Source organism: Myxocyprinus asiaticus, chromosome 28, assembly GCF_019703515.2.
Source record: "Myxocyprinus asiaticus isolate MX2 ecotype Aquarium Trade chromosome 28, UBuf_Myxa_2, whole genome shotgun sequence".
Lineage (NCBI taxonomy): Eukaryota > Metazoa > Chordata > Actinopteri > Cypriniformes > Catostomidae > Myxocyprinus > Myxocyprinus asiaticus.
This window is the reverse complement of record NC_059371.1, coordinates 4,948,295-4,975,706: the sequence shown is the minus strand read 5'-3', so window position 1 is coordinate 4,975,706 and position 27,412 is coordinate 4,948,295. Positions and strand designations below refer to the sequence as shown.

The following is a 27,412-nucleotide window of genomic DNA, read 5'->3' as shown; positions in this document are numbered from 1 at the left end:
TTCATCGAAATAGCATAATCAAATTATGAATTACTTTATACATTTCTCTCAACAAATTCAAAATAATGTCTATATTATGTCAATGGGCACCTTTCAGCTGTCACATAAATGCAAACAGACATATATGAACATAAATCATGTTTTAAATGTATTATGCATAAATAGTATTAATTAGAAATAAGTGTAACCCAAGCAATACAATTGTTAATAATTAACATTAATTTATCTATGAACAGTATTGTTTCCTGCTCCTGTGGTAGAGACCTGCAAATTGGTGCCATTTATTGGTAGACCCAATACTAAAAATCGAATTACCAATTAAGTAGAAAAGTCGGAAGATCACTTAAAAAATACAAAGCAAACTCTACACTCTTTATCTTTCTTTCTCTCTTTCAGAAGATTATCCATATTCCACTGATGTTTTACCACCGCTGCCGGAGGTCCCTGTTGGAGGGGCGGTCCTAAGCCAGGTGGGCGGTCCCATCAGAAACTCTGCCCTGAGATACTGCTCCTCGCGCAGCATGGACTCCACGCACTGCAACGACCGACCGGTCAGCTACGGCTCCACCTCTTCCTCCGCCTCCTCCCGGGACAGCCACTGCTCACTAGGGGGCCGGCCGGTGTTAGGCTCCACCCCTGAGCGGGATCAGGATTCTGGGGCCATCCGTTTGGAGCTGGTGCCTGCCGGTCAGCTAGAGGAGGAAGATTTAGTAAGACAGACACCTACACTGGCCAATCAAAGCGAGGGAGATGTTCAGTCACCGGAAGGGCGTAAACTCCAGTATGTTGACCGAGTGGTGCAGGAAATTCTCGACACTGAAAAAACCTACGTCCAGGACCTTCGCAGTATAGTTCAGGTGAGAAAGATTCCTGAGCAGTGTGAGACTTTATTATGATCAGATTTCTCATTCAACGACACTAATTGCAAAAAAGCCAGGGTTAAAAGAATTTTCCACACAAAAATGAAAATTGTCATTTACTCACCTTGATTTGTAACCACGATTTTTTCTTTTTTTGTTCTTCTTTTTATTTTTTTAACTAGCAACAAGTTAAAATTATTATCATTATTTTATTTTTTTTTTTTTTTGTGGTAATCAACATTATGCAACAAATTTTGTGGATTGAGCTTAAAGAATGTTCAGGCTGTTCTTTTCCACATAATGAAAGTGAATGGGGACTGTGCATGTCAAGCTCCAGTAATGATAAAAAAGCACAATAAAAGTATCACAAAAGTAGTCAATATGCCTCATGTGCTATACTAATGTCGTACGATAGCTTTGTGTGAGAAACAGACCAAAATTTGGAAACAGACCAAGTTGTTATTCACCTCCACAGTATCTCTATGTCACCAAATGAAATAGTTGTGACATATTTTGCGTTTCCATTAGGGCTGGGAAATTTAGCACGTTAATTTTTTTGATTAATAGTTTTCATTTAACGCATTAAACAAATTAACGCAATTAATGTAGTATCTGGTTTTATTTGACTTCTTATAACTTTCCAGGATGGAGAAAGGTGTCTCGAGTTGTTCCTGGCAGGCTGCTCAACTTTACAGACTTCATATTTGTTAGGATTACTACTGCACATTCCAGCACAGAAACTGATTGTGTGGAGCAGTGCACGCTTATACATTATGCGCGCCGCATGTCCCGAGCAAAATAAATATGGGAGCGGATTTACTGTACGGAGAATAGAGACTTCACCCGCAAACGGTGAACCTTGCGTGCGAGAGATACGAGCAAGCTCCTATATCTTTTCACATAGCCTGTAAATGCCATCTGAATCAGTTTCAAAAGCGAAACCACCCGAGAGAGACCCAGCGTGTGCGCGATAGAGACTGAGAAGGACCTGACAGTTCAGTAAGCTGTAGGCTAGTCAGGGATACTTGTAGAGACTGAATGGCAGCCAGAGAAAATAATAGTTTTAAGATTTTAAACTTCAGCAGATTAAACTTCGGCATTCAATATGTTTTATACATGATTGTCTAATTATGCATTGGCAATGCACAGTTAAGTTTCTGCCCATTTGATCATATTATTTTTAAAAAGCCCACAGTAAAATGGCAGAAGATTTTGCCCAACCTTTAATTGCAGCATGTCCACTGATTTTAGAATGTATACATATACTTGTATCAAAGATTAAAACCTAAAATTTGTCAAAATAACTCCATATTAACGCTCACTATTAAGTGGTATAGGCATTATGAATTGTAAAGATGCAGATGGGGAGGTGGTAGGATGCTGAAAGAATCATCGCCAGATCGAGGAAAGCAGGCGATTCTATATCCTTGGGATATGATTGGCACGCCTAGATGAACAAGATCCTTCCAAACTCACGTTTGGAACTTCATTTGGTGAAACACCCATGCATTAAAGAGTTAAGGGTACAAAAGGGTAGCAACTCTCCAGTTTATAGGTTCCTCATACTTGGGATCAAACCTGCAAATGTAAAATCCACATGGCTGTTATTTGACCTAGAGAGCGTGAGTAGATGAAAGCTTAACTCTTTCTCTCACCCTTTCCCTGATTTTCTCACTCTTTCTCTCACAATGTGAGGGCAAGGATATTTAGGGGGCCATAATTCCCCTGGTCCCATCTACATTTAAATGTTCCCCGGTACTAAGTGGATGATAGATGGTTGGAGAGGAGAAAGGGAGAAAAGAAAACAGACAGGATGGATGGAGAGATCAGATAGGTTAGGAAAACAACAGGGCTTCCTGCTAACACTTACAGACTGCTATATACAGTACATGTGTGTATGTAAAGTAAAGCTCTGGAGGCAGTGTACTTATAAACTCTCTCTCTCTGTTACATGCACATTTAGGACTCAAGGTTATAATTTGTTAAATATGTCAAGCTGCTATAAAGCACCGTTAGTTGATGTCTCTCGCTGGTTTGAGATTTAAGATCACAGGGTCACTCATTGAAGAATAAGTTTACACCTAATTATTTTTATTTTATTTATTTTTTCGGTTCTAAATGTGTTATTCATTTTGAATGGCACTCAGTCTAGACATCTCTTAAATCAAAGTTACTGACTGTTGACTGTTGTCTGAAGTACAACCACAGCAGAAGTCAACCCTACAATCATCTGACCTCAAGGCAGACACTTATCTATTAGACGACATAAGCAGGGAGTAAAGGTCGTGGCCTTCAATTAACATATCCATAAGTTAGAGTTTCTCCTGGTTTCCAGTAGCATTAAATTGGCCATAATCACTCACACACAGACTAACTCACTTGTCTTGAGTTTGAACCCTTACAAAGTCCCACTGGGGGTATTGCCACTCTGATGGTGAAGAATCTGGGCTTTAACACTTACTCTGTTGAGGTCACGTTGTATCAATCAGCCACATCACTATAACTGAGGCTCCATATAGATCACAATACTTTGCTTTACACTAGTGTTCTTTATTGCTTTTGACAAAAAAAAAACATTCATAAGTCTCTTTTTACTGCTTTGTTGAATGTCCCTTTTACTTCCATAAAGTGAATATATATTAAACAATAAAAGATGTAGGGCGGGACTTGATTTTATTTATCTGGAATTAATTTGATAGTGAGAAGTAGTCTCTAGTGAGCTGCAGGTGTAGGTGGCATTATAAGACATCATAGGTGTGCTTCTAATGCAACAGACTTATCACACCGTGAATTGGGTGAATGTAGTGTGGCGGAACGATCCGCCCCTGATTATTGTTGCCCCACCTCTGAGGGCCGTCCTTCAACCAGGCTCACAATGAGAGTGGGCAGGAGAGAGGAAAGGTGCAATTTAATAAGCCTCAATTGGGTAGCGGATGATGAGGCACACCTGATGTGAATATAGTTTCATCACCACTGCCATATAAACATAGAGCGTGCCTCTCCTCATGAAGCCGGATTCTATCTCCTTGTGTGCTCATCATGGCATCCTCGCAGGTCCAGGAACGGTGCGAATTAGATGCGACACCAGGGATTAGAGCACGCACCGCAGCTGACGGGCTAGGATGCCTTCACCTCTCGTGCCCTGATCCAGAAGGGGAATGCATCACGGCTGCCAGACCCCACCCATTATACCTGGACATTTTCTCTCTTCACTCCCTGCCTTCACACAGCCCCATTCACTGCGAGGGTGCCAGGTCCCTCTTTGTTTTGGACACTTTTCAAATGGACACTATACTTTCCCCTTTTTGGAACATTTTATGTTTATTATTATTTCCAATAAATGTCTAACGCCACACCCACTGTGTCTGTCTCTTGCTTACTCTGCCAGAGTTGGTAGAAAGTTCTCCAGCTGAAATCGATATATGCTTACAGAAATTCAAACCACTGCCCCCTGTGGCTGAAGTGTTGTTGAGGTGAATCGTCCAAAGAGTGGCGCCAAAAGCGAGTTGTATTTTTAGTTGTATATGATGGACCACAGTCAACAGAAATGCTTTTTTTATTAACTCTACCCCTTAACCCTAACCCCAGCCTTAAACCTGACCCTCAGTGGAGTAAAATAAAGCAATAAGCCACTTGAGTCTGTACTGTACAGTGATTTTACCACAGGTAAGGGGTGTTTTTAGGCACAATGTGAAGCGGAACCCTATGCCAGGTGTGTGTTTATAGTAATTTTACAAAGGCTTCAAACACGGTTCATCCAATCAGAATTCAGAGTTAAAACTATCTGATTTATACATTTATAGTGAAAATGCAACCTACAAAAATTAAACGTGACTATTTCACATCACAATAATACATCAGATTGCTACATAATTTTATGCGTATAAAGCTCGAAGTATACTTTGCTTGTGACACAAATGCTCAGCCTTTGAATGTATACTCCATTGCTGAGACCCATTCAAGTGCCTTTATATTCTTTCATACTTGAGTTATAAAAATGCAGGTATCTCCTGACCTCCTAAGACACGCGCTCTTGACGTGCACATCCACTATTGTTGTTTCCACCTTCGTCTCCTACTGTTTAGTGACAATTACATCTTCTTCTAGTGCTTCTTCGTGACAGCAACGGCTCAACTGTGAGTGTTGCCACCTTGTGAGTATGCACGGTTAGAAAAATCAGACCGCGTGTCTTCAGTGCTCGAGCACTCTGCTGATGACGAAATCTGCGTCATGCATCCTGTACACATACGCCTAGCGTTCACATCTAACTGAAGTATACTTTGTGCTTTAGAGTATCACAACATTAGCTTAGCAACAAGCTACCATCAAAGTCTTTGGAAAAGATCCTATATGACAGGTCATTACAGAGGTGGGGTAAGTTATTACATTTTGATGAAAGATTATTAAGACAAAACTTTTTTTTTGGTATAACTGATAAATTGTGTTCAATAAGACAATGACTGTGTATTAAAAATGCTGAGAGTGTACAGTATCTTTTTACCATCACTTTATCTTTCAGTTTTAAAAATACTGGCACACAACACAACCTCAATGTCTGTGTGTCTGTGTGTGGGGGGTGTTGACTCGGGATGTGTTTTTGGGTAGACACAGAATGGTTATTTTACACTGCCTGAGGGTGCTCAGGTAAAGATTTTTATCAGAGTGAGAGAATCACTTATCTTGTCTGTCAACCAGAAAGAGAGACATTCAAATGCAGGGTGGAGCAGAAGAGACATTACATCATAACCATACATTCTCACATGATTTGTGTATGTGTGAGAGAGCACAATGGGGGCTTCTATAGTTCAGACAGTTTGTTCCTCCCTCTTTTATACTCTTAATTATGAGCTCTTCAAAGCTCTTTTGAAGCACTTTCGGTTAATCGAAGGACCCTCTTCTTATCAAGAACCATTTTTGGCTATATAATAGAGCCCGACCGATATGGTGGCCGATATAGTTAATTTTTGAGCTGGAATGAAAACAGACCTTTTCTATGTGAACACCGATATGACTATGCAAAGGTACTCAGAAGGCTGCTTTCTTAAATAAATATTTTTATCAAAGAATATTTGACATTATTATTATACATTGTCAACAAATTCTAGATAGGAACACTGAGAAAATAAAGAATAAATAAAAATACAATAAATAGCTAAATAAACATCAGTATTGTATGTTCAGTATCAGTCAGTTGCTGACCATTTAAATAAAGAATACATTAAAATTATAGCTAAATAAAAATCAGTACTGCATGTTTAGTATCAGTCAATGGCTGACCATTTAAATAAAGAATAAATTCAAAATAAATAGCTAAATAAACATCAGTACTGTTTAGTATCAGTCAGTTGCTGACCATTTAAATAAAGAATAAATAAAAATAAAATAAATAGCTAAATAAACATCAGTAGTACCGTTTAGTATCAGTCAAATGCTATTTTATATTTTATATATTTTAATACTGTCAGTCAATTAGGGGCAGGTTGTAAAACAAGAAGCATTTACACCTGCCGAGTCAAGAGATAAACAGTGGCAGCGGTGTTACACCGTATTCTGCTATACAAGTTCAGGGGAAACTTTCAACGGTCAAAAACCAGACTTTTAAATATTAAATTTTGTAAATGCAACAACTGGAATTGTTCAGTTGAAGGGGGTACCAAACTGCGAATCCTGAACAAAACAGTTTGGTGAATACATGTTTAAACATTAGCTTCCACTCAGCTGACAAGGTATGAAAGTAGCTACGTGGTTAGCTAGTTAACTATAAGCTCGTTGTCACGGAGAGTAAAAGATGGATGTTATTTATTTACTTTCCAGCATTGCATCTCACCAACTAGGTAGCAACGTAGTATGAAATCGACACTCAACAGACACAATCCACCACCGCACCGTTGTCTGCTGAGCTGCAAAAAAATGGTCTGATGCTTACCTTTCAATCTGCTACATTACTGACTGCACTGACAAACTATAGCTGGCTAACATAGCAAACAGATGTGATAAACATGAGTGACATGGTTGTCAGGGATGGGGTTAATATTATATTTGTTATATTGAAAAGGGAAAATGATGGTGTCATTGTTTATTACCTTTCCAGTATGTAATTCACAAACTAGTTAGCAACTTACCATGAAGACACCGCTTAACTCCACACCACTTAACACCACACTGTCTGCAGAACCACCGTCTGCAGAACCACCATCAGCTCAGCTCTGTAAACAATGGAGTCAGAGTGCGCTGTGCTGGACAAACTATGTTATGACACCAATTCTAAATCACCTCAAGCATCGTTTTCTGCATTATATGTTCTGAAAAAAAAAGTGTTCATATCTGCGCATAATGGAAAACATATATGCCGATACGATATATCTGTGAAAGGCTAATATCGGCCGATAATATCAGCCGAACGATAAATCAGTTGGGCACTACTATATACAGTTCTTGAGTTGACTGTATGGTTCTAGAGAAACTAAAAAACATTCTTGGTGTTAGAGTAAAGTTCTTAAGATCAGCGTATTGGTTTTTGGGGTCATAGGTGTTTTTCTAAAGAACCAGGGAATACATTTTTTTGTTTTTGTTTTTGCGGAACAGAAAACGTTTCTGCCATGTTATGTTGCTGTAAAACCCATTTTGTGAAAACTCCAAAGAAAGTCAAAACAAAAGGATTTAAGGGATCTTAAAAAGTACAAAATAGTTTTACTTCTCCAACTTACATGGTTTTCAAACAACCTTCCAGTCACCACAAAATTTAGATTATAAATTGTGCGATCATTTGAGTGTATTTTCACCTTCAAACTTCAAATAGCACTCAAGAATGGAAGTTGCATTTGCCATTGCCACAATAGGAACAACAGGCCACTCAAGTGCTTTTCGTTGCTATCATTATTGCGCGGTACATCAACAAAACATAAGTACTGTCCTTATTTATCACCTTGTTAGATATTTACACACAGTATCACAAATATATCACGAATAATTTAATGTTTTCTATAAAAAAATAAAATAAATAAAAAACACTTTATATTAGGTGTCTTTAACTACTATGTACTTAAAGGTGCAAAATGTAACAATTTTCATGTAATATTCGCCCTTTTTTTTGCCAATGTGTGAACGGCTTGTAATGCAACTTAAAAAATGAGCCCTTCCTGGACTTCCTAGGTTGACTATTAAAGCCTGTAGACTGATTTTCATGCGAAGGGAGCGGGTCGCTTTTGTTCAAAGGATGTGACGCTTATGCATGCTCCCGAGAGCCTTGCCTCAGACAGTAATAGCTACTTTTCTACTATTCAACAGTGACAACAAACTGCAAACTAGGTAATGTTATCTTAGAGATGGAATCCAGTAAATGTCTGGCTCCCAACACAACACCGACTCCTACACAAACTCTGAGTAGGCCAAAAGTAGCTAAACTACAACAACACATGAAATGAATGCTAGACAATGTTCATGATAATGCAAAAATACCCATTCATTAGTGTAACGTAACTTGGTTATACAGAAAATATATACATTCTATTATTATAAAACAATAGCACATCGATATATCAAAATGACAGTTGTGATGGAATCACATCAGTATTGAATTGTGTCAACATATTTATAATGTACAGTCTATTTTATAAACAACTACTGTCATCATCCACCAAATTTAGCTAACAGCTATTGATAAAGATGGCTAGCTAGCTAATGCAGTCAATGTATCATGCAAAGAAAAATGATTACTTCAAACTACAGTCTCACATAGCCAGACCTATATCCACACATTGTTTTAGCCCTGTTCCAGCACTGGAGAGTCAGATGTATTATACAGTCTCAAAGTTTGTAGTAAAACAATCATAACTGTGTAATTTTAATTATGCTACCACATCTGTCAGCATGATGCCGGTGAATCACGTTGTCTCTTTGTACATTACGTCATTGTTTTGGCTGATGCTCCCTCACCGCGTCCCTATGGAGTGTGTGCAAGAGCACGAGCAACAGGTAGCTGGCTGCAGTTCACTTAATGGCCACAGGTGTCATTAATAACAAGGGTTTCTGAATCTTACGTACTGCACCTTTAAGCATTTGATACAATGTACTTATTATGAACATATTAGTTGTTGCATTGTACTTACTTTCAAAGTACCTGCATTTAATTACATCTGTAGTTACACTGTTAACCTTACCCCTAAACCCTAAGCCTAGCCCCTAACCCTAACCCTACTCCTACTCCTAGACCTAGAACCTTAACCTCAGTAGCAGTAAATGCGAATCCCGTGAGAATTTTGCAGAACAACATGTAGTTACACAATAAATTCATAGTAGTTAAAGGCACCTAATATAAAGTGGAATCAAAAACCGAAACAGAAATTCCCTTTTAAGTGTTGAAACCCATTTACATTTATGATTCTAAGTTTAGTTATGAAAACTCTAAATGGTGCAATCTGATAGGTCTTTGAACATGTAATCTTTTAGCCAATTGACTTGTTTACTGTCTCTTTGTCATATATTTAAATTGCCACAGTAGTTGGCAGGTAAGCCAGTATCACTGCAGCTCGTATTACGAGAGTTTTCTTTCTGAAATCCTCCTCCTCCTCAGCATCACTTGTCTAGATTTGCTTCATGGGGATTGTATGTATTATCCTTGGAAGACATTAACATGAGAAGTGTTGGTATTCAAAGTTCCAGAATTTCTCAGAAAAGCACAGAAATATTAGCTAGTTCTAGCTGTACATGAGACATTCTGGGCGAAAAGGAAAGTCATTTCATGATACCATAGAGAGTCATTGTATTATTTGCATACCGTACTTTGCGGTACACAACTTGCGGACATATCTTATCTACTTAGACATAAATGATCATGTCAGATGTGAGTGATGAGGCAGCCACTGAACCAACCTTAAGCACTAAAGCAGGTCTCTGTCCAAATACGGCAAACCCAACTACAAGCTACATAAAGCCAGTCAGAGGGTAAGACTTCCTCCATCCTGTTTGATGCACGATCACTGTTTCACATGACCGGTGATGAGATTACTCACTCTTTCATCTGTCTCTTTCTCTCTCTGTCTCTCTCTCTCTCTCTCTCTGCAGGATTACCTAGAGTGCATCAGTAATCAATCTCTTCTGCTGCTGGGAGATGAAGAGAGGAATTCTTTATTTGGAAATATCTGTGACATCTACAGTTTTAACAGGTATCTTGTTCCATAAGGTAACATGACCTCATTAGTATTCGTAGGTGTTTGTATGTAAAGTGTGGTTGTAGGATACGGTACCACAGGGCTAAATCCACACCTTTAGGGCAATGCATCACAAAGTGTATCAAGATTGAAAAAATAAATGTATTTTTATTATATAATGATGGAGGAATATAATTTGTGTGTGTGTGTGTGGGGGGGGGGGGGGGGGTGGTGATATAGTGTAAATATAATAATAAAATAATACATAGTAATTATAAAATAATAGTTATAGTACAAAATTTGTCAACTTAGGCAGATACATTTTTTTAGTAACAAATTAATCAGAATCAGAATGAGCTTTATTGCCAAGTGTTCTCACGTACACAAGGAATATTTTTTGGTGATAGGAGAAACAAGCAAGTGCACACAGAACATTACAGTGAGACGCAGATAATAAAACAAGGTAAGAGTATAAATAGACATAAATAAATAATAAATAAATAAATAAATAGGACATATAACATAGAATGGCATCTGTACATGTGCAAGTGGTAATATATGTGCAAGGTAGGGGTATGTACAGTCACTGAATTAAATCTAAGTGAATTTACATATGTACATGACATATTTATACATTATTGGACTATGGGAGATTTCTCCTGATGTCCTCTATCATCTCCACTGTTTTGAGCGTGTTCAGCTTAAGGTTGTTGTGACCGCACCAGACAGCCAGCTGTTCAACCTCCCATTTGTATGCAGACTCGTCACTGTTGCGGATGAGGCCAACGACCGTGGTGTCATCTGCAAACTTCAGGAGCTTGACAGAGGGGTCCTTTGCAGTGCAGTCACTTGTGTTCAGGGAGAAGAACAGTGGAGAGAGAACACAAAGTGATTTTCCCCAGTTTCACTAGTTGCTGCCTATCTGTCAGAAAGCTGTTGTTCCACTGACAGATTGTGGTTGGCACGGAGAGCTGGGTCAGTTTGGTTGAGAGAAAATCAGGCATGATGGTATTGAAGGCTGAACTGAAGTCCACAAATATTATCCTTGCATAAGTCCCAGGTCTGTCGAGGTGTTGCAGGATACAATGCAGTCCCATGTTGACAGCATCATCCACAGACCTGTTTTCTCGGTAAGCAAACTGAAGGGGGTCTGTCAGGGGTCCAGTGATGTCCTTCAGGAAGGCCAAAACCAGTCTCTCAAATGACTTCATGATCACAGACATGAAAGTGACAGGTCTGGAGTCATTAAGTCCTGTGATATTGTTTTTATTGTTCATTCCGGGGACCGGAATGATGGTGGAGCATTTGAAGCAGCAGGGAACTTCACACTGCTCCAGTGATCTATTGAAGATGTGTGTGAAGATGGGGGCCATTTGGTCAGTGCAGACTTCCAGACAGGCAGGTGAGACCTGGGCCTGAAGTTTTTCTTGTCTTTTGTTTCCGGAAGACCTGGCACACATCCTTCTCACAGACCATAAGTGCAGGTTGAGTAGCAGGAGGGGGTGGAGGGTGGTTCCAGGAGGCATTGGTGTGTGTGTGAAGTGAAGATCAGAGCAGGGGATGGGTGAGAGACTGGGCTTTTCAAACCTGCAGTAAAACACAGTACCCCACAGATTCAGTATTCACAGGTCCAAGATTGTCCGCAACCCACCGCCTTTCTTTGGTATGAAGAAGTAGGGGCTGTAAAACCCCTTCTTCATCTCAGCAGGAGGGAGAGGCTCTATCTCCGCATGCAAGGCAGCGGTGTTCTCGCCCATCACCGAGGTGAAGCGGACGCCATTGAACCTGGGCAGACGCCTGGTGAACTGAATCACGTAGCTGAGTCGGACGGTCCTGGTCAGCCACCGTGATGGGTTGGGGAGCGAAAGCCATGCCCCCAAGCTCTGGGCGAGGGGGACCAAGGGAAGAATCGTGTCTGACGTACAGGCGGGTGGGGCCTCGTGCCGGGCGGAGCCTTAGGTGCCACGTTGGGGGGCTCAAGCCCCGAACTTGTGGCCATGCTGAGTCTGGGGACATCAAAGCACTTACCTGGCTCCATATACCCACCATAGGACCGGTCCGGGATAGGGGAGGAGGGAAATTGTCCTTGCAGCATGTCGCAACCATCCTGGCATGGGTGCAACTGTGTAAGCCTACAGGCCCTGGACGGGAGTCTTGGACGGTTCCGCCAGGTGGTGGCATTTTGCCTTATCCACCTGGGGAATCGCCAAGTACCCCCTGGCAGCCCCACCATCGAGGGTAGTGAGAGTGGAGGAGCCCATAAATCGGGTCCGGGCAATGAAAGGTGCCTGCCATGATCTCGTGAGCTCATCATGCACCTCCGGGAAGAAAGGAACCGGGGCGTGGTGGGGCGCAGCCGTGAGCGGCGCTCTGAGCCCAGGAACCAATTGTCGAGCTGCGAGGGTTCAGGGGAGAGTGGAGGGTTCCACTCCAGCCCGACGCTCACAGCCGCCCAGGCAAGCATGGCCGCTAGCTCCGCGTCAGCCTGCGACTGGGTGACCGCACCCGAGGGTGGGAGCCCAGTCAAGTCCTCGGCATCAGACTGGAGGAGCCTGCTCTCCGACCCTGCGATCGAGAGCTCATCCTCTTTGCGAGCCCAGAATGAGATCGCGAATTCGCCCTGAGATAAATCCAACAGCTTTCGAGGTGAATGGATCAGTGGAGGAATTCAGCTCACTGAAACACAACCGCTTGGCTCCGATGAAAAAATCTGAATGAGTGGTTGCAGGCCAGCTCCTGTGGCATGCAAATTCAACTCTCCAGTTCCCATTGGCCTTTTCTCAAAGATCAGAGGTGTTTGGGCTCCCAAGGGTGACCCCTAGTGTCACAACTTTGACACAACGTCGAGTGAGTGACAGATAGGGAACTGATATATGATTTCACAGTATCTGTGAGCTCGTCCAGGTCTGTGGCTGCAGCTTCAAAAACACTCCAATCAGTGCAGTCAAAGCAGGCTTGTAGTTCCAGCTCTGCTTCATTAGTCCATCTCTTTACAGTCCTTAGTACAGGCTTAGCTGATTTTAGTTTCTGCTTGTAGGTTGGGAGAAGATGAACCAGACAGTGATCAGAGAGTCCTAAAGCTGCACATGGAACAGAGTGAAATGCATCCTTTACAGTGGTGTAGCATTGGTCCAGTATATTTCTTTCTCTGGTGGGGCATGTGATGTGTTGTTTTCTTTTTGGCAGTTCACAGGTGAGGTTAACTTTATTAAAATCTCCCAGAAAAATGACAAAAGTGTCCGGGTGTTGTCGTTCCATGTCTGTGATGTGATCAGCCAGCTGCGGGATGTACACACTTACCAGAATAAACGAGGAAAACTCCTGCGGCGAGAAAGGCTTACAGTTGATGAAGAGCACTTCTAAATTACGACAGAACATCTTCTTCAATGCTGTTACATCTGTACACCAACTTTCCTTGATGTAAAAGCATGTTCCACCGCCTCTCGTTTTCCCCAATGATTCTGCAACGCGATCTGCTCTGAACAGCCAGAAGCCCGGCAGATTTAGCGTGCTGTCTGGGATGGCTTCATTCAGCCAGGTTTCCGTGAAACACAGAGCAGCGAGTTCCAAAAGTCCTTATTTGTTTGAGTGAGCAGAAGCACTTCATCCATTTTGTTGGCGAGGTAGCGGACATTCGCCAGATGAATACTTGGCAACGGAGTCCTAAAGCCGAGTTGACAATGAAATTTCAGGAATTCTCATTAACTACATACATTTGCAAAATTTTTAACTATTACAGTAAATCAAATAACCTCAAACTTTAAACATTACACACATTGATCTCATACATCAGGAACATTTTGCAGTGCATAGTGACAAACAGGTGTTTAGGAAAGTACTGTGGTAGTTTTTGTTGCTATTTAGTTTTTTGGGAGAAAATAAAATCAAATGTGCTCAAATTGTACCCTACAGTATATACATTTTTGTACGTTCGGATTTCACAATTGCGAGATATTGAGTCACAATTCCGAGAAATAAAGTTGCAGTTGCAAGAAATAATGCCACAACTGTGAGATATTAAGTCAGAATTACTTTTTACATTTTATTTTCTTCTGTGTTGGGATCAAGGGACCATAGATACATGCAATTTCAATGTATTGATGGCAAAACATAAAAATATAAACATTTACATTTGATAAAAATATATATAATTGTTCATTGTTAGTTCATACTAGTTAATAATGTAATAACTAATGTCAGCACAACTTAAAATTTAAGTATTAGTATTAGTATATGTTGTTATTAACATTAATCAAGATTAATAAGTGGTGTAAAATTATAGTTAATTGTTTGTTTACGTTAACTAAAATTGTTAACTAATGTTAACAAATATAACCTTATTTTAAAGTGTTACCCTTTACATAATTTGATGGTTTTAATTTGGTCTGTGTGATTTCTAAAGATCAAAACCATTGTGTAAGCACTCACACGCTCTCAGTAAATGAATTAATGTTACATTGTTGGCATGTTCACTTATATTTCATAATTGTTGAGCTTTGATAATAAAGCTCAACAATTGACAAAAAGTGCAAATGACTTTACTTTTACTAGTCCCATCTGGGGGTTATTTATAAGCAGGGTTGGGGAGTAACGGAATACATTAAATGGGATTACGTATTTAAAATGCAAAATATAAGTAACTGTATTCCACTACAGTTACAATTTAAATCATTGGTAATTAGAATACAGTTACATTCAAAATGTATTTTGATTACTGAAGAGATTACTTTGCATTTTATTGTCATTTGTTTCATTTAATATTTAGACTTTCAGATGGAAAACATTTATACATATAAATGAAGAGATCCAAAGTGCATTTGAACAGCAGTGAAACACTTTCTTATGATGTGATACATTCATATGAGCAGACAGAGAAGTAAGTTTGAAGTAAGTTTGGAGCAGAAGAAATAGAAATAAACCTTGTGTAAATTGTCAGCTTTACGCTAAGCTAAAATGCTATTTCTAGCCATTTTACATGCACATTTTACCAGACACAATCATATTTTTTATCAAGAAAATTCACGTTAGATCATAATTTCTTTTTTTCTAGTAAGACCTTTGATATTAGGGCAAAATTCGTATTCTTGATAATAATTTTTTATTGTTTTCCTGTAAAAATATCTAAAAATCCTTAAGACAAGATCAGTTTGATTGATCTTGTTTTAGAAACAACACTGCATAAGATATTTAGGTTTTTCAGAGAATGTATTTTTAACATGTGTATTTTGTCTTACTGTACTGGCAGAGTTTTTATAGTCAAAACAAGTGAAAAAATCTACCAGTGCTGAAGAAGTAATCCAAAGTATTTAGAATACATTACTGACCTTGAGTAATCTAACAGAATACGTTACAAATTACATTTTACAGCATTTATTCTGTAATCTGTTGTGGATTACATTTCAAAAGTAACCCTCCCAACCCTGTTTATAAGTACATTTGCAGACAATTTTGCAGACAAATAAATAATGCTTCTCCATCATATACTGATTAATGAGGATTAAGCTCTGTCACCTTCTCCGGTCAGGATTTGTAAAAATCTGTATGTGTCTAATATGTTAAAGGGTTTAATTTTTAGATGCAGTCAAAATGTTGGTCCCACTTTATATTAGGTGTCTTCAATTACTATGGAATAAAATGAAAATGCAAACAATGCAATGTATTTATTCTATAACTATATGTTCCTCTGAAAATTCTCACAAGATTCACATTTTCTGCTGCAGAGGTTGAGGAACGGGTAGGTTTAGGAGTTTGTTTAGAGGTTAGGGGTTAGGGTAAGGGTTGAGTTAGGGTTAGGTTTAGAGGTAAGGTTAACAGTGTAACTACAGATGTAATAATATGCAGGTACTTTAAATGTAAGTACAATACAACAACACATATGTACATAATAAGAACATTGTATCAAATGCATAAATACAGTAGTTAAAGACACCTAATTAAAGAGGGTCTGATATGTTTATATTGTAGTGTCAGTGTCTGTCCAAACATCCCAAAAAAAAAAAAAAAAAAAAAAAAAATACAAATGAAATAACCCTAGGTATACACACATATTTCGGTTCCTGTTTGTTTCAGTGACAAACGTCAAAACAGACTGTTTTTGGTTCCTCTCACTTCAGACCACACACACACCTGCGCATTGCCAGACTCACACCAAAGGCTAGCTCCTGACCGTTCCTGTGTTTTTAGCCCACACACACACACACACACACACACATACCGAGTGTTACCTCATACTATTGCAATGCAGAAGTGACCACACACACACTTCCACAATGGTGCTTATTTCATGGAAGCTGACCTGTTCTTACAATACATACAATATAGCACATAACTAAAAAAGAATCTGAATAGTTTTACAACCGGTTCAGCCCTTACACGAATGTGAGTAAAAATAAAATGTATACAATGGATAGTTTTGGTCCTGAATGCTGCTAGATTAATACACAATATAGTAACAGTTTTGACACAAAACACTTGTTCGCCCAGCTGCTGTGTAAATCACTGTGCAGCACCCATAGAGACCAGCTATTAACCTTACTTTACCTGTCAAGCACTACACAGTATCTTCTTGCGGAAAGATGACACTTAATGAATATCTGCATAACATTTTAACCTACATTTATGTATTTAGTAGTTTTATTAGGTAGTAACTATTAAAGCAATACGACACTTGAGGCCATACTATATTGTGTATATAGTCATTCGTTTAGCTGTGTGGTTGCAACACCTTTTAGCTGTGCCTATATTCACAATACAGTACAATAAGATGTTTTATTGTGTGCTGTTGAGTGCCTTGTCGCTGAAATAATCAATGTGTGTGTATGTGTGTGTGTTTCAGTGATTTGCTTCATGACCTGGAGAAGTGTAACGCTGACCCAGTTGCCATAGCGAAGTGTTTCGTAGCCAAGGTAACTGTCTCTTTTTTCTTCTTTCGAGACACCTTTGTCACAAAGACAAACATTAAAGCAACAGTTCACCTCAAAGTAAAAGGTTTTGTCATCATTTACTCACCCTCATGTCGTCCCAAGCCTGTATGACTTTCTTCTGTAAAACACTAAAGAGGATGTATAGCAAAATGTTAAACATAGGGCTGTAAAGCTCCAACAATTACAAAACCCCATAAAAATGCCATTAAAGTAGTGCATACAGTAACTCATGCGCTACATTCCAAGTCCAAGTTAGCAGTACGATAACTTTGTGTGAGGAAAAAGACTGAAATTTAAGCCAATATTTGCAGGATCTTACCTTCCACTGTAGCTAACAATTCTCATTTGTGCATGCGCATATTGAAAGATGCATTGCAACAGGTTGTGTCAATGTGCATTTATATGCAATGGCGTCAATTACATGTTTTTCATAACAGAACCAGTTATGATTGTGCACATGTGCAAACTAGATAAAGAGAACTACTGTGGAGTTATTTTCAGTGAATAAGAACTTTTGGTCTTTCTCACAAAGATATTGTGTGGTTTTGAAGTCTTGGAATAATGAGCACAAGTACTATTATATAGGGTGCTTTTTAGTCATTTTCTGAGCTTGAAAGTCCCTGGTCACACACATTAACAATCCTGTACACTATTTTGTGTTATAATTAGTTTCTCACCTCAAGTGTCTCTTTTGACAGTGTAATAACAAGTACTTGATTAAGTGTTACAGCTGTTTTACAGCTCTAATTAGCAGCTGCTGGAATGCTGGTTTCAGTGGGTTTCTGTCCTGTGGTTTTGTGTGATAATTGTCTGTTTTTTTGGGGGGGTTATTGTTGTGCTGATGTGCTAGTAGCAGGGGGCTGCTCATTTAAAAAGTGCAAATGACTGTGGCTTACAACAAACTCGTATAAACCCTAAAACCAATCTAGTCAGGTTGATGCAGTCATATTAAATAATATTGGTAACACTTTACATCAATATTTCCTTTGTTAAGGATTTATAAAGGGGTTCAATAATGACTAATAAGTCATTATGCATTACAAATAATTTATATGCAGTTATAGCATATGTGTTTTAACACTGGTAAATGTTATAAATACCTAATAAATACAGTTATTAATACTTAATCAAAAACATAAAAATGTCTTAATTATTATTAGTTAATAACTATGTTAATAATAATGTTGAATAAGTGTTATTAAGCATTTATAACATGTGAGGTAAAATGGCTCACTATTTGGCAGGCATTGCATTAAAGTCTACCTTTTTATGCATGTTGTTATAACTGTATATCAATTATTTATAATGCATTTGTAAATTAATTAAAAATAATTAATGAAGCCCTTTATAAACCCTCCACAAATGGAACATTAATGTATAATGCTACCACAATAACTTTGACTACAACCAGTTAAATGACTGGTATTAAGGTTACCTGATAAAACATTGTTTACAGTATATGCACAGATACATTTTCATATGCTAACATACACACATCTTTGTTTATGTTCAGTATTTGTCATTGATTATTACACTCATTTTTAGTTAATAACTAATTTAATAATAATGTTTAATATGTGTTATTAAGCATTTATAACACGTGAGGTAAAATGGCTCACTATTTGGCAGGTATTGCATTAAAGTCAGTCTTTTTTATGCATGTTATTCTAACTGCATATCAAATATTTATATGCATTTGTAAATTAATTATAAGTCATTTATTAACCACTTTGTAAACCCTCCACAAATGGAACAATAATGGATAGTGCTACCATAATAACTTTGACTAAAACCAGTTAATTTACTTGTATTAACGTTACCTGCTAAAACATTGTTTGCAGTGTATGCACACAGACATTTTCATATGCTCACAAACACACATCTTGTTTATGTTCAGAATTTTCATAGATTATTACACTCCTGAGTGTATTGAGTTAAATGATAATGTAATTGAAAACTGAACATTAAACTACTGCATTTATGAAGGACTTTAACCGAAATGCATGGCTCTCTGGAATACTTGATTCTGATTGGTCAATTGCAGAATTCTGTTATCAAATCTGTTGTATAATGAGAGCTAAACTGAATAATTGACCAATTTCCTAAGTAGTTGCGCTAGTTTCAAGTCTCTCAAATCACTCCACACTCTCTTTCTTCTCACATCAAGTCACTGTAATATAATCTCTCAAATCAAAACTTGATGTCCATTTATTTGTTTATTTATTTATTTTTGTAAGAAGCCATGTAATAAGCAGAAATTCACTTTTTTTCTAGGTACCCTGTCTGAGTTTACTGTAGTTTGCTATAATGACCGACTGACTGCACATTATGTCTTACAGTGGAAAGAGGTTAGAAGGTATAAAGTGTGTGTGTATTGGTCAGTCTTCTTGGTAGAGGTTAGTCATCATTAGCAACCAATCACAGTTCCAGAACTGTGTGTGTGTGTGTGTGTGTGTGTGTGCGTGTGTGTCTGTGTGTGTGTTTAAAATGCATTACTCAGCCAGTTCTGTGGTATTGATATCACAAAAGAGCTCGTGATTCCAGTAAAAGTGTGGGCTTTTTATTACATCTGATTCCTATCAAAGCTTTCCTGAGAACACTGCTTCTCTCTTACACACACACTATCTCTCTCTCTAGTGTTGACTTAGTGTATTTCTCTTAGAATATTAATAAGCTGTTAACAGCTCTTCACTTCAGACAGACAAATACGTATAACACAACCCTATTAGTACTTATAAAACAGATAGTTCTGGTCCTGGATGCTGATTGGTCAATACCACATTCAGTTGAGCTACAATACACAATAAAGTAACAGCTATAATATTATTTGTCCAAAAATGTAGTTGTTCTAGTAAATGTAATTGATTATGTAATGCAAACATTAAAATATATTGTTTTTCAAGTCATGCTCTTAAAAAAACTGTTTAGATGTTATAAGATGGTTTTGTGTGAGAAACTGGGTGAAAAGTATGCACTATGATTCTGAATGTGACGTTTAGTACAAACTCGTCCATGCAGTGTGTGCATGCATGCAGGAGAGAGAGAGAGATTTAGGCTATTAATTGGTTTTAGGTGGCCAAATTAATATTCAAAATATTGTTGGGGATATATTTAAAATCAAGAATATGTTTATTAAATGATGTTACTTTAGATAATGTCCAAAACAGGTGCCTTGTTTCTCTTGTGAGATCCAGCAACACAGCAACTTGTATCTCACCTACCCTTACCACAGAGTACTGTCATTTTACAAAGAATGTAATTAACAGTTCTTTTATTTAGTTTAAACCGGTTACCAATTGGAAAGGTGGCAGTGGAAAGCCGTAACTGGAACGAAAAAATACTGTTTTTTACCCATTTTTGTCAATACAGACATATGATTTGTTTACAACTATCTGCTTTTCATGCTATATTAATTGTATGTTCGATAATTGTTTATCTAACATGTGTAATATCTCTCGCGTCAAATAACATGGGATTTGTACTTTTAAAAAAAATAACAAATTGCACACTGGAAAGTGTCATTAACAATAATGAACACACACACACACACACACACCCACACACATAAACAAACACAGCACACATCTGGTTGTGGTTCTGGACATTTGAAGACAGTAGAGAATGTAGCTCTTAAATTTAGACGATTCCCATGGAGAACCACTCAGTGTGTGTGTGTGTGTGTGTGTGTGTGTGTGTGGGTCATAGTAGTTATGTCAGGGCACATTTATTAATAAACCAACCTGTGTGCGTTTATGTGTGTGTATGGAGAGAGAAAGAGGGCACATGTGAAAGCCAGCGGGGGCAGATGAGAGAGGGGATGCTGGAGGAAGAGGATAAATGGCTCTTTGATACTCTGGCGCTCTGTATTTTACAAACTCTTTGATGTTCATATAGGCGGAATGAGAGAGCGAATGACTCAAGATGAAGGAGGAGAGGAGAGAGATTTAATCAGAGCGCGTTCAGATCTACCATTACTGTAAACACAACAGCAGGACTCTTTTATTATAGGTGTGTGTGTGTATGTGTGTGTGTGTGTGTGTGTGTGGTGGCCCTATCAGACTTTATATAATGCACCATCCTGACATGACCTTTCAGAGGAAGCTGGGAAATGTATGTATGTACATACACACACATATTTACTTGACTTAAAATCAGGACATACTGTTCTATTGAGTTCTGAGTTCTGTTGTTTTATATATATATATATATAGTTTTTACCTTTGGGGATGTCCCAAAGAGGGAGTTTTTTTTTTTATTTCTGGGGACAATTTTGTTCCCAAAGCATACTTAAGCACTGTAAACCAAACACACACACACACATCTACTTTTAGTAACTAACACCAATTTCCTAATTGTTTTTCAGAGTGAAGACTTCCACATATACACACAGTACTGCACAAATTATCCAAGGTAAGAAATACATCCTGTGGTTTGTGGTTGTAGTACACTTCCTGTGGTGTGTGTGATTGTGTGTATAAGCGTATCACCATCTGTCTCTCAATGTAGAGCTTTATAAAGACTTTGAGAGATGCCTTCTCACATGCTTGTGTGTGTGTGTGTGTGTGTGTGTGTGTGTGTGTGTGTGTGGAATGTGAGGAGTGTATGCTCATATTATACATTGTGTGTGTGCATGTGTCTAAAACCATTGGAGTCTGAGAGTCTGTTCCTATATGTCTTCCCCCTGAGGGAAATCCCCTGCCTGACTGTCTCTCTCTCTCTCTCTCTGTGTCTGTCTGCCTGTCTGTCTCTCTCTCTCTCTCTCTCTCTCTCTCTCTCTCTCTCTCTCTCTCTCAACCATCCAATCTGTCTCTTTTGCTAAGTTTGCTTTATTTCTGTTTTATTTAAAATTTGTCATTTTAATTTAGTTCTGTTTTTGTTTTTATGGGTCTTAGGTCACATCCACACTAATCCATTTTCATTTAAAAACTCAGTTTTCAGTTTTCTAATGATACTATTTTCCAAAGTATATAGTCATGGAGAGCTTTTTTGAAATGCTCTGTTTTATGTGGCAGAAAACGGCATTCTATTGTGGATGAGAGGTGTAAATGAAGCTAAATGAATGCAGTTTCAAGCAAAAACATATTAATGTGGACGTGGCTGTAGTTTTATTTTTTGTAGTGTTTTCTAGTTTCAGTTTAGCTTTAGTTTTTAGTATATTTAAATAATACAGGAAAACAATAAAAATCATACTCATAAAAAAAAAACATGTTTAATACAGTTTAACTAGAGCAGGGGTTGGAAAAGTTTTTGACTTGAAGTGTCATTTTTTATTTTCCTTGGTATTGAGCAGGAATGCAAACTATTGCAATCGAATGCAAAACTTATTGCAAGGGAACACAATCTATTTTGATGGAATACAAAACGTATTGCAAGGGAACGCAAGATGTATTGCGGCAGAATGAAAACAATTGTGAGGGAACACAAACTATTGTGAGGGAATGCAAACTATTACGAGGGAATGCAAAACATATTGCAAGCAAGGAAACGAAAAATGTATTGTGGCAGAATGCAAACTATTACGAGTGAACAAAAAAAGTATTATGAGGGAACACAAACTATAGCAAGGAATGCAAAGCATATTGCGAGGGAATTCAAAACATATTGCTAGGGAAGCAAAAATGTATTGTGGCGGAATGCAAACCTTTGCAAGGGAATGCAAAAAGTATTGCGAGGGAACGCAAACTATTGCAAGGAAAGCAAACTATTGCAAGGAAATGCAAAACTTATTGCGAAGGAATCCAAACAATTGCGAGGAATGGCAAAACGCATTGCAAGGGAACACAAAACGTATAGCAAGGGAACGCATAACATATTGCGAGGGAATGCAAACTACTGCGAGGGAATGCAAAACATATTGCGAGGGAATGCAAACTATTGTGAGGGAACAGAAAAAGTATTGTGAGGAAACTCAAACTATTGCAAGGAAAGCAAACTATCGTGAGGGAATGCAAAACATTTTGCGAGGGAATGCAAACTATTGCAAGGGAACATATAACATATTGTGAGGGAATGCAAACTATTGCGAGGGAACACAAAAACATATTGCGAGGGAATGCAAACTATTGTGAGGTAAATCAAACTATTGCAAGGAAAGCAAACTATCATGAGGGAAATCAAAGCGGATTGCAAGGGAACGCAAACTATTGCAAGAAAATGCAAACTATTGTGAGGGAAAGCAAAACGTTGCGAGGGAACGCAAAACATATTGCGAGGGAACATATAACGTATTGTGAGGCAATGCAAACTATTGCGAGGGAATGCAAAAAACATATTGCAAAGGAATGCAAAACATATTGCGAGGAAACGCAAAACGTATTGCGAGGGAATGCAAACTATAGCGAGGGAACACAAAAAACATATTGCAAGGAAATGCGAACTATTGCGAGGGAAAGCAAAACCTGTTGCGAGGGAATGTGAAATGTATTGCAAGGAAATGCAAACTATTGCGAGGGAAAGCAAAACATGTTGCGAGGGAACATAAAACATAGTGGGAGGGAAAGCGAAACGTATTGCGAGGGAATGCAAACTGTTGCAAGGAAAGCAAACTATCGTGAGGGAACTCAAAGTAGATTGCAAGGGAACGCAATCTATTGCAAGAAAATGCAAAACTTATTGTGAAGCTGGAATGCAAACTATTGTGATGGAAAGCAAAACATGTTGTGAGGGAACGCAAAACACATTGCAAGGAAATGCAAACTATTGCAAGGGAAAGCAAAACGTTGCGAGGGGATGCAAAATGTTACGAGGGAACACAAAACATATTGCGAGGGAACGTATAACGTATTGCAAGGGAATGCAAGCTATTGCGAGGGAACACAAAAAACATATTGCGAGGGAATGCAAACTATTGCAAGGGAACCCAATAAACATATTGCGAGGGGACGCAAAACATATTGGGAGGAAATGCAAAACTTATTGTGAAGCAGGAATGCAAACTTTTGCGAGGAAACGCAAAACACATTGCGAGGGACTGCAACCTATTGCAAGAAATGCTAAACTTATTGCTTGGGAACACAAATCTTATTTTGAGGGAACGCAAATCTATTTCAGAAAATAAATTCCCTCCCTGTCCTTTATGGGGCTCCGTAATAAAAAGTCAGAGAAGATTAAATAAAAGAGGATGTCAGTGTTTTTGTAGCAGAACAGTATTGATGCCTTTTATTAAGGTTATTAGATTTATGTGTATATGTGTCAAATGTGTGCTTGCCTTTGGGTGATTGTATGTGTGCAGACATTTGAAGCTAATTCGTCTGCCTGAAACATAACTAAGCTCAACAAAAGCACTGACATACAACACCTTCTCCCTGGAAAAATATGACACAAACCCACTGATTCTTTTCATTATTAGAATTTAACACACACACAGACACATACAGGTGCAGCACGTGCTTACATGAGTCCTGTTTTGATGTTGAGTGAAATGAAGGCCTTATACATGCTGCAATTTTTGAGAGTGACAACCACATTTACATGAGGGAGTGAATCCCCTAAATTAACATTCTGTGTGTGTGAAAAACAGGATTCACTACCAGAATTACTTGACATACTGATGTTTTGGTATCTTGCAAAGAAACACAGATGACAACAGTCTAACCTGTTTAGTGTTAGCTAACACTAAACAACAACAAAAATAAAATAAAAATATTAGCATGTTATTTATTTGCAATTTTTTTCTAGTTGTAATTTTGCATTGTGTGTGTGTGTGTGTGTGTGTGTGTGTGTGAGAGAGAGAGAGAGAGAGAATGGATTCTTGTCTGGGCCACTGAGACTCTCTCTCCACACCCTCACACAGCTGTTGACCCTAACCAAGGTCACATGGCACGCACCCACATCATACACACACATACAGTAATACTCTTGAAAGCGATAGATGTATTTCAGTGATACTCTGGTCATATTTCCCATTGGGACAATGTGAAGTCTGTGTGCAGGACAATGGAATGCACGCGCGTGCAAACACACACATATGTCTATCTTTCCCAGTGCTTTGTGAGGTGTGGCAGCAGACTCAATAAACTGTAAAATCTGTGTTTTAACAGAAGGGTTCAACCTTATTCTCTCAACCATGCATGCGTTTTTTTAATATACTGTAGGCCTATACTGGTCCCAAAAACAATTTGGACACTTAAGTCACGTATAAAAATGTCTGAATATCATTGTATTAGATCACAGAATATCCAACCAAGTGGCATTTCTTTTAAAGAAAGACAGCAGAAGCATACTTTTCAAGCAAAACAGTTCTCAAAAGAAGTTTGTTAGGCTTCAAATGATAAAACAATGGATATTATGTTCAAAACTAAAGGAATTTGGATATTTTCTGGTTATCAAATGTTAGTGGAACATATCCATAGTTAATGTGCTGAACTACACCTGTGGTGGTTACTCTGCTAGGACACCTGTGTGAACTTGAAGGGAACTGACTTTATACATCCACTAAAAATCATCATGACACCAGTTGATTAAAGGTCATTGCAAAAAATGACTCAGAAAAGTGAAGTTCTAGCAGCATTTTTTGGCAGATATAGATGTAATTTTTGGTTGTTGTATTTGTATTTTATCTATTTTGTATATCTGCACGAGTCTGTATTTTTACAGAGCGTATAAAAATGTTTGTATCAATAAAGTGTGTGTTTGTGTGCATCTGCAGGTCCGTTGCTGTCTTAACAGAGTGCATGCAGAATAAAACAGTGGCAAAGTTTCTGCGTGAACGTCAGGAGAGTCTGAAACACTCCCTTCCTCTCGGCTCATACTTGCTTAAACCTGTCCAGAGGATCCTCAAGTACCATCTACTACTGCATGTAAGTGTTCACATACACACTCTTTAAAAAAAGTACTGCAGAGGCTATACCGACTAGTTAACTAATCAGTTCGTTCAAATCACATGACTTCATTTGCACTCAGTTGCATTACCTACACATGCGTTTACTATAGTACACTCTGAGGTCAAAGATGTGCTGGTGTCTTGCAGGAGATCGCCACACATCTGGAGAAGGAATCAGAGATGTACGACGTGATCCAGGAGGCCATAGACACCATGCAGAGAGTGGCCTGGCACATCAATGACATGAAGAGAAAACATGAACATGCAGTGAGACTACAGGTTTGTGTAACCAACACACATACTGTATATACAAACATATAGTATGTGCAGAATGGACAAGTGCATTAATTACTTTTCCAGAATACATGAGGGTGTGCTGCTACAAATGGTCAAGCTGGTTTTTGGAACATGGTGGATTTTGGTTGTCCAAAGTGGTCAACTAGCTCTAACCAGCTCTAACCAGCTTCAAGGTGGGCTACCGGGTCAAAACCAAGTCCACCAGCTAGTAGTACAGTTGATTAAACATCTAGATCAGATTGGATTCATCCCATGCCCATTGGAGAAGGATGCCTCGCTTTGTGCCTGACAGCCGGACGAGGCCATAAATCTAAACATACCCCTAAGTCTAGTTCCAGAAGTAAAAATCTCAGCATTTTCCCAACAGGGGAATTTAATTTTAACGCTAACTTTTAAACCTTAAAGACTGACATAGCATGAGCTCCGAGGTTGATAATCAATGGTATATGCTTCTATTGAAGCCATCAGTCCTTGTTATTTCAACTTCATTGTTTAAAAATTGTCTTTAATAGCACAATTACTGGTGAATATCTACACTATCCATGCTCCACTGGAGAAAGATCATTAAATCAGAAAACTGTGGCCAATAAAGCGCACCAAAAGAGCTCTGCATTGTCCCACTCACATGACGCACTGTGAAAATAATGGGAAAAATGCTTTCGGAACCAAGGTGGCTCAAAAAGTGAGCGGGCACTATTATGCTTTATTGAGCCCGTTTGGCTGATCCACCCGCACTAAACAAGGGAACCTTTTCCCTATTCCAGCTTGGACCAGAAAATGACCATACATGTCCAACTTGGACTATGTAAAACCGACTACCACCCTAAGCTAGTTTAGTTCCAGCAGAGAACACATTTTTTGTGGGTCTGGTAACAGATAGTAAAGCATTCTGGTTGAGGTTCTTCAGACATAAAAGTCAGTCGACTAATTGAACTGATGTATGTGAGAAGTAACAGTTTTCTTCTGTTTTCTCTTTCTATCTCTCAGGAGGTTCAGAGTTTGTTGACTAACTGGAATGGGCCTGATCTGATTAGCTATGGCGAGCTGGTTCTCGAGGGAACATTCCGAATCCAGAGAGCGAAAAATGAGAGAACACTCTTCCTGTTTGATAGACTGCTACTGATCACCAAGAAACGAGAGGAGACTTACACCTACAAGGCTCACATCCTGGTGAGAGCTCATGAACCCACCAGTTTTTCCTGCTTGAAAAAACAAGTCATACCATGTGATCGAGCTGGTGTTTTGAACAGGATAGCTAGTTTATTGTTTGTCATTGATTAGGGTCACTACCAGCTTAGCCAAGGTGATCTACCAGGTCAAAACCAGGTCCACCAGCTGGTTGTCCATCTGATGAACCACTCA

General features: G+C 38.6%; 1 protein-coding gene across 3 annotated transcripts in view; it reads left to right on the top strand.

Moving 5' to 3' along the window:
- LOC127418875 (pleckstrin homology domain-containing family G member 1-like) overlaps nt 1-27,412 on the top strand; it is a 75,008-nt gene that overhangs the window by 33,377 nt on the left and 14,219 nt on the right. For all 3 annotated transcript variants that reach the window (XM_051659736.1, XM_051659735.1, XM_051659734.1), the window contains 7 exons: nt 397-857; nt 9,924-10,024; nt 16,845-16,914; nt 21,296-21,342; nt 25,580-25,730; nt 25,901-26,032; nt 27,038-27,220. In XM_051659736.1, the coding sequence (XP_051515696.1) occupies nt 522-857; nt 9,924-10,024; nt 16,845-16,914; nt 21,296-21,342; nt 25,580-25,730; nt 25,901-26,032; nt 27,038-27,220 (1,020 nt within the window). In that variant the 5' untranslated portion in view covers nt 397-521. The remainder of the gene's footprint in view (nt 1-396; nt 858-9,923; nt 10,025-16,844; nt 16,915-21,295; nt 21,343-25,579; nt 25,731-25,900; nt 26,033-27,037; nt 27,221-27,412) is intronic.